Raw genomic sequence first — 15,095 nt, forward strand, 5'->3', positions numbered from 1 at the left:
GCTCCTGGCTGCGCCCCTTCGCGGCTGTGCCCCTTCGCGGCTGTGACAAGGCGGTGGAGGCGGCGGGCGGGGAGGAGAAAGCGGCTTTTGTGGCGAGAAAAACAGGGCAGGGAGAAAGGGCCGGTGCCGCAGGAAAGGGGGACGGGCGGCATCCGAGGAGACGGGCGGCTGCCAGCCGGGCCGGCCCCGCCACCGGCACAAAGCCGTTGCGCTCCGCGGCGAGGCCTCGGGGTGGCTCCCTCCGGGGGGCGGCGGTTGCGGCCCCTCTTTGTCGGTGCCGAACAGAGGCTGCACGGGAAGCCGGGCGGCAGGAGGCTGAGCCGCGGGGAGCCAGGAGCCGCTGACTTCTTGCACGTTGGTTTAACATCACAAAGAGATGCTTGGGTCCGAGATTTAACCCGAATGCCGAGGGAAATCTTAATAAATAATGTATGAAGCAGTGGGTCCTTTCTTTCTCTTTGTCAGAGGTGCAGCTTTTATTCCGGTAATTAGGTCACTGCCAGCAGAACGCTCCTTCTACAAAAATCCATAATGGTTCTTAGAGAACGCGTATGTGGCCAAATTATTTTATCGTATTTATTGTCGTAATGAAGATTGAACATCGTTTTTCTTGACCTACACGTAGGACTCCTGGCTTCTGGCTGTAAGGAGCATCCTTCGTTTGACAGAATGTTCTTCAGGGGATCAGCACAGCCCATTTTGACTCACTCGATCTGGATAGTCACGCATTGATGGATGCCTTTTTAAGGCGTAGCAGGAAACATACAGCTTCTTAGCTTGTGTAGGTCTGTTGTCAATGTATTGCTGTACATATACGAATAGTACAATATGGATTAATCTTAGTTTTCAAATACTCTTCCTGCATGTGATGTTTGTTTTCTTGAAAGTGTTCCTTAGCATTTTTCCTACTATGATTTTTAGTCCCATTCCTATTATTTAGTTCTTTTTTTCTCTTATTGCTAGTGTGGTTAGAAAATTTCCATGTAGTTTATCAGAATTACAGCTCTTCAGAAATACATATAAGCATACGCACTGAAAGTAGGTTCCTGCAATCAGGCTCTTTTGCATGTTTAAGGTTACCGCAAGTCACTTGATTTTGCAGCATAGTTCAATTAAATGAAGCCCCAAAAAGGTTTGATGATGTCAGATGTTAACTTTTTCTTACGAAAACATCCCCTTAAGACATTTCCTACCTAGACCACAGTCTAATTTCAGAATCATGGTTTTCCTGCCCGTCAGTAAGATATGGATTACGTTAAATTTTAATATACTAGTTGATAAACTTACCAGTTGAAGTAGTTGGGGGGTCAAGATGTAAATTGGTGATGTTTTTCCTGTAACATTTTAAAGGTTTATTTTAGCAGCATAAGTAGTAGAAGATTGAATAGGTGCATAGATGGTTTCACCACTTTTTTTTTTTACTTTTTTTTTTTCTGAAAAGAAGATGACAAAAGCACAGTCATGATCATGACTGCGATTATGGTGATGCTTCTCTCCTTACATCTTTAAACCTTAAAAACAAAGGAAAGCATGTGTATTGTTTTGCGTAAGAAGTGAAGTATTTCCTGTGAATTGTCACACTCTTAAAAATGGTAGCTTGAACAGAAGTATAACATTTTGAATGATTCGTGACTGTACACTTTCCTTAGCATCATCCCTCCATTCCTCTAGTGTGAGCTCTTATACAGAGTACTGAGTTACATCTTCTGATACACATGTTCTCATAGTATGCAGCATTTGTTGAAAATGCCCATATTTATGGGTTTCTTGGCTCTATAAATTCTTATGTTGGATTTCTGTTTTAGCTTAATTAGCAAAACACATTGATGAAATGTAATTACTTTTTTCATCAGCGTAGCAAAATCTTATTTAAAACAAGGTGTAGTGGTAACACTAGTAAATGACGGAAAGTAAATTAGTGTCATTGAAGACCTCTGGAAATCTCCACTGGTTGTTTTTTCCAAAATTCACTCAGGATCTGTGTGTACACATGATAGTATGTTCCTGCAAGAGAAGTGGTCTTCTGTTCCCTGCAAACACTCAAGTGAACCCTGAAGATTACCTTGGTAGATTACCCAATGTGATGAAAAGCTTCTGTATTTCCTTAATATAAAATAATACTTTTTTTCTTCTTTAATAAAACAGATTTATTAATGCTTTGTGTTTTAAATTAAAATAAGAGGAAAAAAAGGCCTTTTTCAGACTTCTTAATGGCTTAAACTTTCTGAACTTAATCCTTAAAGGATGATGAGAAGTAAAAACTAAGCTGCATTGGGTCATTTGCAGTGAAAACATACACTATTAGCTATGAATAGAAAAAATGGTCATGCTGAAGAATAAGTGTACGGGATTGTGAATCATCCCTAGTCCAGCACAAGTTATGATTCAAACAGTGTCTGGACTGCTTTGTGTTCAACATAGTATTTAAATGCAAATCATGTTTTGTATTTTGTCGTATTCTGAATGCAGCATGACTAACCACCTAAGGAACTTCCCAACTCAGAATTCTAAAGGCAGAAGTAGGGTTTGTTTTTTTTTGTTTTTTTTTTTTTTTTGTTGGTTCTTTTTTTTTTTTTTTTTTTTTTTTTTTTTTGTCTTGAGAATGTAATGAAAGCTGAACTTGACTGTTCACATCCTGAAATGAACGAGTTGTGGATTTCCCAAGGGCAGGTGGTTTTAAAGCGGAAGATTTAGACTAGATATTAGAAAGAAATTCCTTGCCGTGAGGATGGTGTGAGACACCGGAACATGTTGCCCAGTGAGGTTTTGGATGCCCCTCTCCTGGAAGCATTTGAGGCCAGGCCCGGTGAGGCTTTGAGCAACCTGGTTAAGGGAGGTGTCTAAGGGGGTTGGAACTTAATGATCCTAAAGGCTCTCTTCCAACCCAAACCATTCAATGACTCTTTGTTTGCACCAGTATGAATGTTTGATTGTAACTTTTGGTGAAAAAACTAAATCTGGAGTCATTCCTATTAAACATACATACAACAAATGTGACAGCCATGAAACTTCACCTGTAACAAAGGAAGGCAAGTCCTGATCTCAGATTAAACCACCATCTTCATTCTTCTCCTTGTCATGGTCTTTTGAAGAATGCAAAGAATGCAGATCACTGCTTATTTTGGCAACTTCATCAGCCAAGCTATATTTTAGTTGGAGGAACAGATGATGCTTCTGCTTGCAGTGATTCATGAGTACAGGCCAAGAGTGTGAGCTGTGAAGAATGTCATTGCTGGGACAATATATACAGCATTCTACGCTGCATTTGAAAGTGCTGCAGGTTGAGTGCTGTGATTTATGAAGCTCCTGTAATCTTTGAAGATGTGATGGACTGTAGAATTCATAGCGTAGGTAACCATGTTAATGCTGGGTCCGGTCTTGTTCAACATCTTCATCAATGACCTTGATGAGGGGATAGTGGCCACCCTCAGCAAGTTTGCTGATGATACGAAGTTGGGAGGATTGGCTGACACGCCTGAAGGCTGTGCTGCCATTCAGCGAGACCTGGACAGGCTGGAGAGCTGGGCAGTAAGAAACCAGATGAGGTTCAACAAAAGCAAGTGTAGGGTCTTACACCTAGGGAGGAATAATTGCATGCACCAATACAGGCTGGGGGATGAGCTGCTGGAGAGGAGCTCTGCAGAGAGGGACCTGGGCGTCCTGGTGGACGACAGGTTGGCCATGAGCCAGCAGTGTGCCCTCGTGGCCAAAAAGGCCAATGGCATTCTGGGGTGCATTAAGAAGAGCGTGTCCAGCAGGTCGAGGGAGGTGATCCTCCCCCTCTACTGTGCCCTGGTAAGGCCTCATCTGGAGTACTGTGTCCAGTTCTGGGCTCCCCAGTACAAAAAAGACAGGGATCTCTTGGAAAGAGTCCAGCGGAGGGCCACAAAGATGGTGAAGGGCCTGGAGCATCTCCCCTATGAAGAAAGGCTAAGTAAACTGGGTCTGTTTAGCCTTGAGAAAAGATGACTGAGAGGGGACCTGATCCAGGTTTATAAATATCTGAGGAGTGGCGGCCATAGCGGTGAGGCCAGTCTCTTTTCAGTGGTACGTGGAGACAGGACGAGGGGAAACGGACATAAGCTGCAGCATAGGAAGTTTCGCACGAATGTGCGTAAGAACTTCTTCACGGTGAGGGTGACGGAGCACTGGAACAGGCTGCCCAGGGAGGTTGTGGAGTCTCCTTCTCTGGAGATATTCAAGTCTCGCCTGGACGCCTACCTGTGCGACCTGGTGTAGGGAACCTGCTTTGGCAGGGGGGTTGGTCTCGATGATCTCTAGAGGTCCCTTCCAACCCCTACAATTCTGTGATTCTGTGATTCTGTGATTCTGTGATTCTGTGAACTTGAGGAGCATTCTCTGAAGAATATAACAATGAATGGAAAACTCTTGTCAAATTACAAATTCATTCAGAGAACAGAACAGAAAAAAAGACCCCTCAGAAAAACTCCCTTTACCCTGCTCCCTATCAAAAGGATTTAAGAAGGTCAGGTATACTAACATTTCAGTGCTTTGTTCCACTGTCCACAAAGATGACCATCATGCAGAAGTGGATAGAAGAACTGAGAAGAAAATCCTCTCAGTGCGGGTGAGGGAAAGTTGAGCATAGCTTCCTTTTAAAGGGATTAACTCTCACACATTGTATTAGGATGTCTGAGAATGGCTTTTCATCTAGCTCTTCTTTCTTCTGTATGGCCAAAAAATGCCCTGTAATTCAGTGCACCTTGTCTAGGGATTATTATTTTTTGTCAGTTTATTTAATTTTAATTATTTCAAATCTGTTAAAAGGAGTCGTGTTACATAACTTGAAAATCACTTTTTGATATCATAATCCTTGCTTCTGAAGCAAGCTTTTTAACAACTGAAGAACAGTTTTCCATGATAATCAATTTCTGTTCTTTGTTGCATCTTCCTTGATGGCCTAAGCAAGCAAATGCAGAATGAAAGATAACATGAACAGAAGATGAAAGATCTGGTGTTCTAAACATGGGCACTTCTAGTTCAGTTCCGAGTGATTTCTTATTCTGGCTAACCACGCACAAAGTCTTGAAGTGTTTTCAGTTTCCTTATTACATTTGTCTGTGCACAAGGCCGACTTAGGAACAAAATAATGCAATAACTTCTGCTACTGGAGTTTTAAGATTTGTTCTTCAGTGTAGGTAGAGGTCCAAGAACGTAAGTATGTTGGCCATGAGGGTCGTTTTTATAAGTACAGGTCTTTCAGAAGTAAAGATAATATATGTTGTCCAGGGTGATGCTGCATAAAACAGAAATACAAGTTTTTGTATATATGGAAGAATCACGATAATGGGCTTTAATGACCTGAGGCTGATGGAGTTTTATTCAGCAAGTATGAAAGAAGAATACTGATGCCTGTGAAGGATAAGAGTTTTTAGAGTAGCAGGTCTGGAAGTCTCGCCCCAAACAGAACTGCATAGAACAGTCTCTGGCCTACTGATACTCAGCAATAAATCCTTAACACAGCACCCAGAGTGCTGATACTGTGCCAGATCTGAACAAGGACGAGCAGAAGAGTATCTATGCATAAACTGTATTGGAAAACCTACTAAAGGATTTAGACTACAGAGAAATTTAATTATTGCAAGTCAACATATCAGTTTGATATGTTCCTAGGAAGAATGGCCCCAAGCCCCTCACTTTGTTGCCTTAAGTATATTAATAAAGGTAACTGTAAAGGGTGAGATTAGTAATAGGGATGGCTAGTTTACTGTAGAACAGCTGTGCTGGTTTTATGCTCCTGTCTATCAACCTTACCACTCTTTCCGGAAGAGTCATGTAACAGCTGCTGAACCATTGTGGTTAAGGACCCAGCATGTTAAGTTAACCCAACACCTATTTTAGATTACCTTGGTAGTCATGCAGTAATCTGCAGTGGTTTAGCAGCTGCTACATGAGCAGCTGACCCCTCCTCTGTTGCTTGGGTGGGAAGCTTGTGTAGATGGGAAGGGCAGACAGCTGGGGATAGGCACTGTTGCAGGCATGCCAGTGTTAGTGCTAATCTCTTCCAAGTCTTAAGGATTCTTAGACTTGACACTTCAAAAAATCTGTTTTGAAATACATTTAAGCTTAACAAATTGGAAATATCTCAAACATGCTTAAATGACGCTATGCTGTGTTTTTGTTGTTGTTTTCTGAATTCAGTGTAATATGCCATTGAAAAAACAATTCTCCATTAATCATCTGGGGATGAACGACAGAAAAAAAAAAAAAGAATGGGAGAGAATAATAGGAACAAGTCACTGGGCTCAGGACAGTTGGGTGATATTTGCATATACAGCAAGAGATCAGACAATCTTTTCCTGCATTACTAAATTATAATGTAGATAATTATGAACTGTAGATACAGCGATTACAAATTCTTATATTGAGAAGATGAATACAGTGTGGAAGTTCTGCAGAGTACAGGAGCACATCTGCTTACCAGTAGTGGTAGCAGTAGAACGTTAATCATATTGGGCTATTAGAGATTTGTACTATTTACTGTTTTCAACAAAGTTCATAATCCAAAGTCAGCAAAAGATACTGCAGCCCAAGCTAACATCAGTGTTCTTTGGACTGGCCTTGTTATTGAAGGTAATTTTGTTTTTTTACTGATTTCGTTGTTTGAGGTAGCTCTACAACTTACCTGCTAGCAAAAAAAACCCACAACACTCCTCCCCCCCCCACGCATATATATATATATAGTGTGTTATATATATATTTATATATATAAATACAGAATGCATGTGTGTATCTATATGTCATCCTCATGCATTACAGTATGTGTGAAAATAATAATTAAACTGATTTTTTTTTTTAGTACTAAAACAAATAGATTATAGTAAAAGAATGCTGTCTAGCCTTACGTACAGACAGCAGTAGTTCTTTGTCTAGGTTGTTATAAGAGCACATGGTAGGGTATTATGTTTCAGATTATTCTTTAGCCTCTTCTGAAGAGGCTAAGACAAGTTGTTCTACAGAGGTTACATTGTGAAATTGTATGCTCTCGTAATAATTACAGCTTTTATGGATGAAAAAACAGTAATAGGAGTCTGAAATATTTTCGTAGAAAATTAATGTTTCACAAATTGCTGAGCTTAGGGTTCTTAAGTAGAACCTCCAGGGATTCTGAGTGTATGTGATTACTGATTTCAAAGAAAAAATGGCTCTGGTCAGTTAAAAAAGTACATTTTCAGAAGGTGCTTGGGATTTGAGTAAAAAAAGCATATGTAAATTCCTGATTCCAAACTGTTGTAGTTTTTTTTGTTTTTGTTTTCCCATGTGGAAGAATGTATGTCTTAAATCCTAACAGTGCATATGTATTTAGGCTTCTAGTTAATTTTTGTCATAGTGTGTGAAGGTGTTAGATTTAGCTTGAAATTCTTTAATGCACATATTCATACAGACTGCTAATTCAGTACAAATTGAAATTCTTTGTCATAATTTCACTTGGTTTGATAGGAGATTGAGAAGAAACCTCTTAATGCTGAGTATATGGGTAAGGGAACTAAGAAACGAGATTTTAGGTGCTTCATGTATCAAGGGATATATGAAGTAACTCTAGAAAAATGGGTTGTCTCCATTTTTCCATTTAAATCTTTACCTGTCTGCAAAGAAGAAACGGTTTTGGCACAAAAGGGTGCTTGACTCTGGAGCATGATAGTGAGCTTCCCAAAGATGTGTTGATTTCAGCATGTCATGTGTTCTTCTTTGGGCTAAATAAAGTGGGAAATTAGCATTAGAGTACATAATTATTCCTTCCACTTCCCAATGTAATGGCTTCATGCTTGGAGTAGAGAGCTATTTATTCTTCATCCAGCTGATTCTGGCCCCAAGCGTCTTGAATGTTTTTGTGTGTGTGCACGTTAGTGCAAGTTCAGGCTGTTAGCCAAGTGAAAATTATTCTGTGCTTTACTTAGCACTGGTGATGTGGTATTTGCTGTGAAAGATGGGTTATGTGGCTGCAAACCCTGTCTGACTGAGGAGGACCCAGAGTGACCACTCAGTGCTTCCAGGTGACAAGGTTTCAACTTGCAATGTCAGATCTAGTTATTTATATAGTTATTATATAACCTTAGACTGTACGTTACTTCATCTCTCCCTCTTTATACTGCTTCATATTTAAGCTGATTTTTCCTTTAAATTGCCGGAGCTGTTCAGTTGCTGTCTTTGGAGTTTGTTCCTTCATTCGTCTTTGTTCACATTCTTCTTTGCATTTACACGTCTTGTTAATGTGGCTAGAATTCCTCTGTGAGTAGAAAATTAGAAGAACCAAGTATTTTTTATATACTTGATACTTGCACTAATAGTGAATTAATAAGAAATAGTCTAACTAGAACAAATGTCTATGCCAAAGACATGGGATGCTGCAGCTGCAGATGTAAATGAGTAAACGTAATAAACTTGAGTTAAAACCAGTAGATTATATCAGTATGGTGAAGTTGTAGTTAAGTGGACTGTTGGTATGAATCTTAAGGGTCTTTTCAACCTAAACAATTCAACCGAAGTGATTCTGAATTACAATGCAATACTTGTTTATAACTGTTAGAATTGAAAATATTTTCAAGTTGTCTGTCTTTTGTTGTGTCTGTGCTGAATTACCCATGTGGGTCGCGTTCTGAAAAGAAGTTAAACTTCAAATGTTTTTATTACTAAGAATGGAAACTAGTACTTGCATGCAGTAAGTGGATTGGAAACAGTCTGGAGTTTTTTGTTTTTGTTAAGTCTGCTTACCTTTAAGTGAATCTATCTTGCAGTGAAAGTATAGAATTTGTGGAATAATGCAGATTGCCTTCACTGCTCTGAATGAGACATCTCCAGTAAACCATGACCAAATTACAAATATATGTATATAAATAATATAAAATTATATAAATAAATGTATTTGGAATTATGTTTTTCAGTTGTTTAATTGGATCATGGAAATCACAGTTCCATAAATGCTGAGCCTTTTCCTTGACCTCTCTGTTACGACTACAGATGTTTAGGGTATGACTTTTTTATTGAGAAATAAATAAACCAGTCGTATCATTTGCAACTGCTTGTGTTATTCTTCTTCCTGACTTCAGTGGTATATATTGTTCCTTCTGTTTCATTGAGTTTAAATTCAAAAAGATTAAGCATAATATTCAGAAGTTATCCTGGGGAACAAAATCAAATCATCTAGCATAATTTTACCTACCTTTTCGTTGACTTGATAATTCAATTAAGATTCGTCCGGAAGAGCAAATTTGATTACATAAGGACTTACACAAGCAGCAGGGTCAAAGGTTTAATGTGAGTATACACAGAAAATGCTCTCCTGTTAGTGCAGTTTTCAAGATGGCTTGCTAGCTGTATTTGCACGTTGTTCCAGAGGTGTAGGAAAACTGCTAAGTAGAGGCTTTCATTTGTTTCGTCTTTCCAGAATGTTACAGAAAGGAAAATTCTGTAGTGAAGTTCTTGTATTTTTCTCTTCTGAGTTGCAGTTCCTGTACGTAAGAAATTCTTATGGTGGTATTGGAAGGGTAACTTGTGCTTACATGAAGTGGTGGGCTTCCTTCATTCCGTTGGAATGACTGATGAAAAAGAAATAAAAAATTTTTACTGTAAAGAGCTTCAAAAGTGGTTGCCTATGTTCTAGTTGTTTGTTAGACAAAGTTTTTTGTTTTTTTTTTTTAATTTGAAAAGCATTACTGAAAATGTGTGTAAAATGTGTTATTGCAGTCACTATAAAAGCAGGATTTTTTTCTGTTTTATGACCTATACATAACACTTGCTCTTTGTATTTGTAATAGTGTGCCTTAAGAATAATCTCTCATGTGTTTCTTCTGCGGTGCAATACGACTGCGTCTTGTGTTAGAATTACATGAATATGTACAAGGCTTTAATCTTTTTGCCTTAGAGTTGTGTTTTTGTTGTTCTGGTATTATTTTTTTTTTTTATAAAAGATTTGATTACTGATACATTTATTCTTTTTTTTTCTGTTAAAATTCTTTATTATTTAAATCTATATTAATGTGTGCTATTCTGAGGAATTTGGGGCATCTGTGGTTTTCATTTCATAAAATCTGTAGGCAGTCAGCATCTTGTAGCATCTTATGTTTCACTGTGCATGATAATTGTGCATAGATGTCTAAATATGGTTTATTATCTCTTCTCATTGTTAGAATTGAAGTGCTAATAGTAAGGATGATAGTGTATGGTGCTGTGATTTTCCTTCATGTAGTTTGCCTTTCCCTAACACCTTATACAATCATTGCTGAACTTCTTTCATAGGGTTAATCATATGTATCAATCCGAAGGCCACCGGAAGAAGCCTTTGAACTGACAGTAGTAGTTTGATTTTATGGATTTAAGTTAAATGTTTAGAAAATCAGGTGGTAAATGGGAATGAGATAGTTTTATGGTTAGGTATATGGGCTTTTTTGTTGTTGTTTTCCAAAAAAGTTTACATTTAGTATTTTCTCTTATTTTTTAGGTCTGAGTGTAGCCCAGGATGGCCGCAGCTTCTTATGATCAGTTGTTAAAGCAAGTTGAGGCATTAAAGATGGAGAACTCCAACCTTCGGCAAGAGCTAGAGGACAACTCAAATCACCTAACCAAACTGGAAACTGAGGCATCTAACATGAAGGTATTGCCAGTTCTACATTCATCATTTGTTGCTGCCTTTTATAGTTGATTGTCTTTCAATGAACTGTCATTGTACAAGTTCTCTATGCTTCTGGTGTCCTACAAAAATCCTCTTACAGGCTGTGTAAAAGAAAACTTTTTAATCAGATTTAATTGGTAAAGTGTACTGTTTTTTTTTAATTTGGAAATGAAAATATTTCAAAACTGTTTTTAGAAACACTTCCCAGTTTTCATAGCATTTTTTCTGGTTTGTCGTGATAAGCACTACCATTTTAGCACTTCTCTACTTCCCAGCATGAAGTCATAGGAGAGACTGGAGATTTTCATTATTTTAAGGTAAGTTTAATGGTTTTGTGTTTTCTTACTTACTCTCCAAAAAAAATTTTCATTTTAAAGTAAGACCACAAGTCTCCAGCCTCTCCTAAGGCATAAATTCAGACTTGATAATTTCACCCTGATCTGCCCATCTGATGTGTAAGGACTGTGTGTAGGCTTTCAAAGCCACCTATCCAAGAGGTAACACTTAGACTCAGATGGAATTGATATGGATTTTAATCTTTTGGAAGATATGGAAGTAAATGCATCTGTGTGCATAGTGGCACTTAACAAGGCAGAATTTCACAAGCATTCTAGCTACTCTTCCTGAGCTGACAAATCCTTCTTGCTAGCAGTTAGCAGAACTGATACATAAGCTAGTATCATTGGAATATAATCCCAGGTATGTATATGGACTGGGAGAAGATCTCCTTGAGAGCAGCCCTGCAGAGAAGGACTTGGGGGTCCTGGTGGATGAGAAGCTGTACATGAGCCAGCAGTGTGCGCTTGCAGCCCAGAAGGCCAACTGTGTTCTGGGCTGCATTAAAAAAGCGGTGGCCAGCAGGGAGAGGGAGGTGATTGTCCCCCTCTACTCAGCTCTTGTGAGGCCCCATCTGGAGCACTGCATCTGGAGTACTGGGGTCCCCAGCACTAGAAAGACACTGAGCTCTTGGAATGAGTCCAGAGATGGGCCATTAACATGATCAGAGGGCTGGAACACCACTCCTGTGAGAAAAGGTTGAGGGAACTGGGGTTGTTTAGCTTGGAGAAGAGAGGGCTCAAGGGAGACCATCTTGTGGCTTTGCAATACTTGAAGGGAGTGTATAAACAGGAGGGGTTACGACTGGTTGTGTGGATTGATAGTGATAAGACAAGGGGGAATGGTTTTAAACTAAGGAGAGCTTTAGTTTAGATATTAAGAGGAATTTTTCACTCAGAGGATGGTGATGCAGTGGAACAGGTTGCCCATGGAAGTTGTGGATGGTCCATCTCTAGAGGCATTCAAGGCCAGGCTGGATGTGGCTCTGGACAGCCTGGTCTGGTGGTTGGTGACCCTGCACGTAGCAGGGGAGCTTGAAACTAGATGATCTTTGAGGACCTTTTCAGCCCAGGCCATTTTGTGATTCTGTGAATGTCTGCATATGTGTTGGTCACTCTGAAAGTAATGCCCTCCTGTTTATTTCCATGAAAACTACAGCAAATACACAGAGCACAGTAACGCTTTTTGATGGAGCAAATTCCCAGATACAAATCTCTACTTTTCAAAACAGTCGCTACCACTAGCTACGCATTTTTTCCAGCAGTGAACAAGAGCTTGCATGCCACACTCATAACAGAGGTGACCCACTGCTGCTGTCACCACTGCTGAATGCATCATCCACTGTTTGGTCTCCATAAATGTTCAGCAAGCATTGATAATGTCCATGGGTGCCATTTTTTTTCACAGGGAGGAATTCAGTGACGCACCTTTGCTTCATCTGCACTGTCTTGTCACACACCATTGCATCAAACTGCCACTCTGCTGCCATCTGTCACATGACAGCAAAATGTAACTGAGTATTTTTTGGGAAGGTTCAACCTCTACTGCCCTGCCACCAACAGTGTAATAAAACAGTCGGTATTACTTATAGAGCAACTCTCATACTACTTTATGGTGTAGGTTTTTTGTGAATATTGAGCAATATTTGTGTGTCCATTTTTTCCCATATTCATATAATAATCTGATTAATGTAACAAAAAGAAAATGAATTTCATTTAACATGTAGATTGACCAATGTATCCACGTATTTGTTTTGAACTGCTATGATTAGGTATAACAGTATTTAAAAGAGGTAGGTTTGTTTTGTTTTTTTTTCAGTTACGTATAATCTTTGCATTGACATGTAAAATCCAAATGGCTGTGCAACCTAAACAGAAATGATATAGTAGTCCTTCACACATACACTGCTTGAAACTGTGTTTGGCATTAACAGCTGAGAAAAACAGTTTTTTGTCTGTTTAATTGTGTATCTGAAAGCTATATATATTGTATTGCCAATGCTGAGGTAGTATTAGAGCAAATCAGTCAGTTTCTTTCTCTGCCTGTCATTGCAGTCTGAAATAAGGGAGTGAAGAAAGAGTTTGAAAAAGGGAAAAACATATTTTTTTTCCTTTCGTGTCAATAATTAAATTCTCAGAGACCCAGAGAAAGACACTATCTGTATCAGCTGGTTTCTAGGGCAGTATTTTGGGATGTGGAATGGCTTTATGCCTTTTCTACAAATCTATCAGACCAGCAAACTGAACATGGTTACACTGCACTCTTCAGAAATGTGTTTATACATGTATTCCAAGTAGATACCTCTTTATTTTTTTTTTCTCCTTGAATGCTATCCTGAGTATAAGGAACTTATCCTAAACTCCCTTCAACTCAAGTATTAAACTTAGGTCGTTTCTTTAAATTGAGATAGAGCACAGAAAAAAAGAATCAGATCAGTCTAAACAATCTCCTTAGAAAATGCTGGTCAGTTCTGTTTGTCGTGAGTGCTTGCTCTTGGACATGAAGCAATTTCTTGTTTATTTTAATTGTACTTGAAAAGACTAGAAACCTTGCCTTAACTTTTGTTGAGTTTGAAGAATTTATGGGAATCATCGTGGGCACTGGAGCCTGTAGGTGGAAAAGTTTGAGAGTAATTGCAGGATTGTGTTCAGTCAGGAGATGATTTTAGTTTTCTGAAAAAGAACTTGTTTGCTTTGTTCTGCTGAAGGAAACTGCTTGCTCCATGGTTTGTATGGTTCCAGTGTTGTGATTAGCAATAATTAAAAGAGAAGTAAGTAAAAGTAACAGAGAAGCGTAGATTAAAAATCCCTTGGCTACCATATAAGTGGTTGAAAGTCCAAATAGTTTGAAACACAAATCCTTCGGGATAACATGTAGGTACTGAGACCCCTAGCAGCCTCTCCTGTCAAGTGCATTTCCAGATATTAGAGGAAGAAGTGGTAATAAGGTAAACTAGATGTGCTTCTGTGATGTTATGTACAGCAATGTTGTTATTCTTACTCCATTTCATTTTGATTTGGTAGGATTATCTCATAGTGACTATTTGGACACTTAATAGCTTTGCTTATATCAACTGTTCTGCTTTATATTCTTTAATCAGTTGTGGAAGGCAGTAATTGAGAAGGGCATTACTCATATTGAATACTTTTAAAGGAGTTGATTCTGTAAATAGTAGTGTTAAATATTGTGCAAGTGTGCCTCATTTTTATAATCTCTCCTTTTTCAGAAATGTAGATAATCATACTGGAATTAAAAGCTTAACATGAGCTCATCTTGCAGATGCATTTATCGTAAACTACTACTGACCTATATAGGAACAATGTTTGAATGCTTCATTTTTAAAGCTAATTTTCATAATTAAAAGGGAAAATTGTCTTTTTGTTGACCAGAAAAGGATGTGAGGGGTAAGGAAAGGTGAAGATGTTATCAAGGATGCCAGAGTTACTAACAAAACTGTATATGCTTTGTTTTTTAATTTGTGTTGTCTTAGAGATTAACCATTCAAACAAAAAAAATCCCTCAGAGTATTATGACTAGCTTGGGAAATTCAGTTGTTACTGTAGGCTTACTCTCAGATGAGAACTACAGCAGTTCTGTATGGTAAAACATTCTCTCTAAATAAACAAATAACTCTGTTTGGTGGCCTATTTAAGTAGCTGTTGGCCTGTAAATGTAGAACAGTTTGAGTGTGTGAATGCAGTTAGTAAGCATAACCACATACAACAGAGACTATAGACAAATTTAGGAGCAAGTGGACTACTGAGTTTATTTCAAAAAAGTTGCTGTACTACTTCTTGCCCATACATGTAAAGCCTTCTATCAGAAAAAGACCTCCATTTTTGAAGACACACGGTGAAGACTGTTCTTGTGATTTATATGAAGAACAAGTATTTTGCAGTTGTCAGTGTATAGTTTTTCATGTAATACCTAATTCATGTCAATATTGTTCCTTATATAAAATCTGTGTGTAAGTAGTTACTTTCAGTTTAACTTCAGGTATTCAAAAACAAGCAAAAGTGAAGCTTACATCTCACTTGATTACCACATTCTCTCCCTCTGCTTTGATTTTACAGTAAAATGAGTATTGTGCTTTGCCTTGTTTAAGAAGACTAGCTTCAGCATTTGCACA

At 38.6% G+C, this 15,095-nt stretch overlaps 1 protein-coding gene and 1 long non-coding RNA gene across 6 annotated transcripts in view; one reads left to right on the top strand and one right to left on the bottom strand.

The window, feature by feature from the left end:
• APC (APC regulator of Wnt signaling pathway) overlaps nucleotides 1-15,095 on the top strand; it is a 98,151-nt gene that overhangs the window by 25,210 nt on the left and 57,846 nt on the right. For 4 of the 5 annotated variants that reach the window (XM_085213662.1, XM_085213665.1, XM_085213666.1 and 1 more), the window contains exon 2: nucleotides 10,460-10,612. In XM_085213662.1, the coding sequence (XP_085069788.1) occupies nucleotides 10,478-10,612 (135 nt within the window). In that variant the 5' untranslated portion in view covers nucleotides 10,460-10,477. Of the gene's footprint in view, nucleotides 1-8,969; nucleotides 8,989-10,459; nucleotides 10,613-15,095 lie in introns of those variants that run through there. The other variant, XM_085213664.1, reaches the window with a different exon arrangement.
• Nucleotides 111-9,269, bottom strand: LOC146542333 (uncharacterized). Its single transcript, XR_014880529.1, has 4 exons — nucleotides 9,182-9,269; nucleotides 7,604-7,715; nucleotides 1,288-1,334; nucleotides 111-804 (listed from the first exon to the last, which is right to left on the bottom strand). It is a non-coding gene; the product is annotated as an uncharacterized LOC146542333 (long non-coding RNA).

This window comes from Meleagris gallopavo, chromosome Z, assembly GCF_905368555.1.
Source record: "Meleagris gallopavo chromosome Z, MGAL_WU_HG_1.1, whole genome shotgun sequence".
In the NCBI taxonomy this organism is placed as follows: domain Eukaryota; kingdom Metazoa; phylum Chordata; class Aves; order Galliformes; family Phasianidae; genus Meleagris; species Meleagris gallopavo.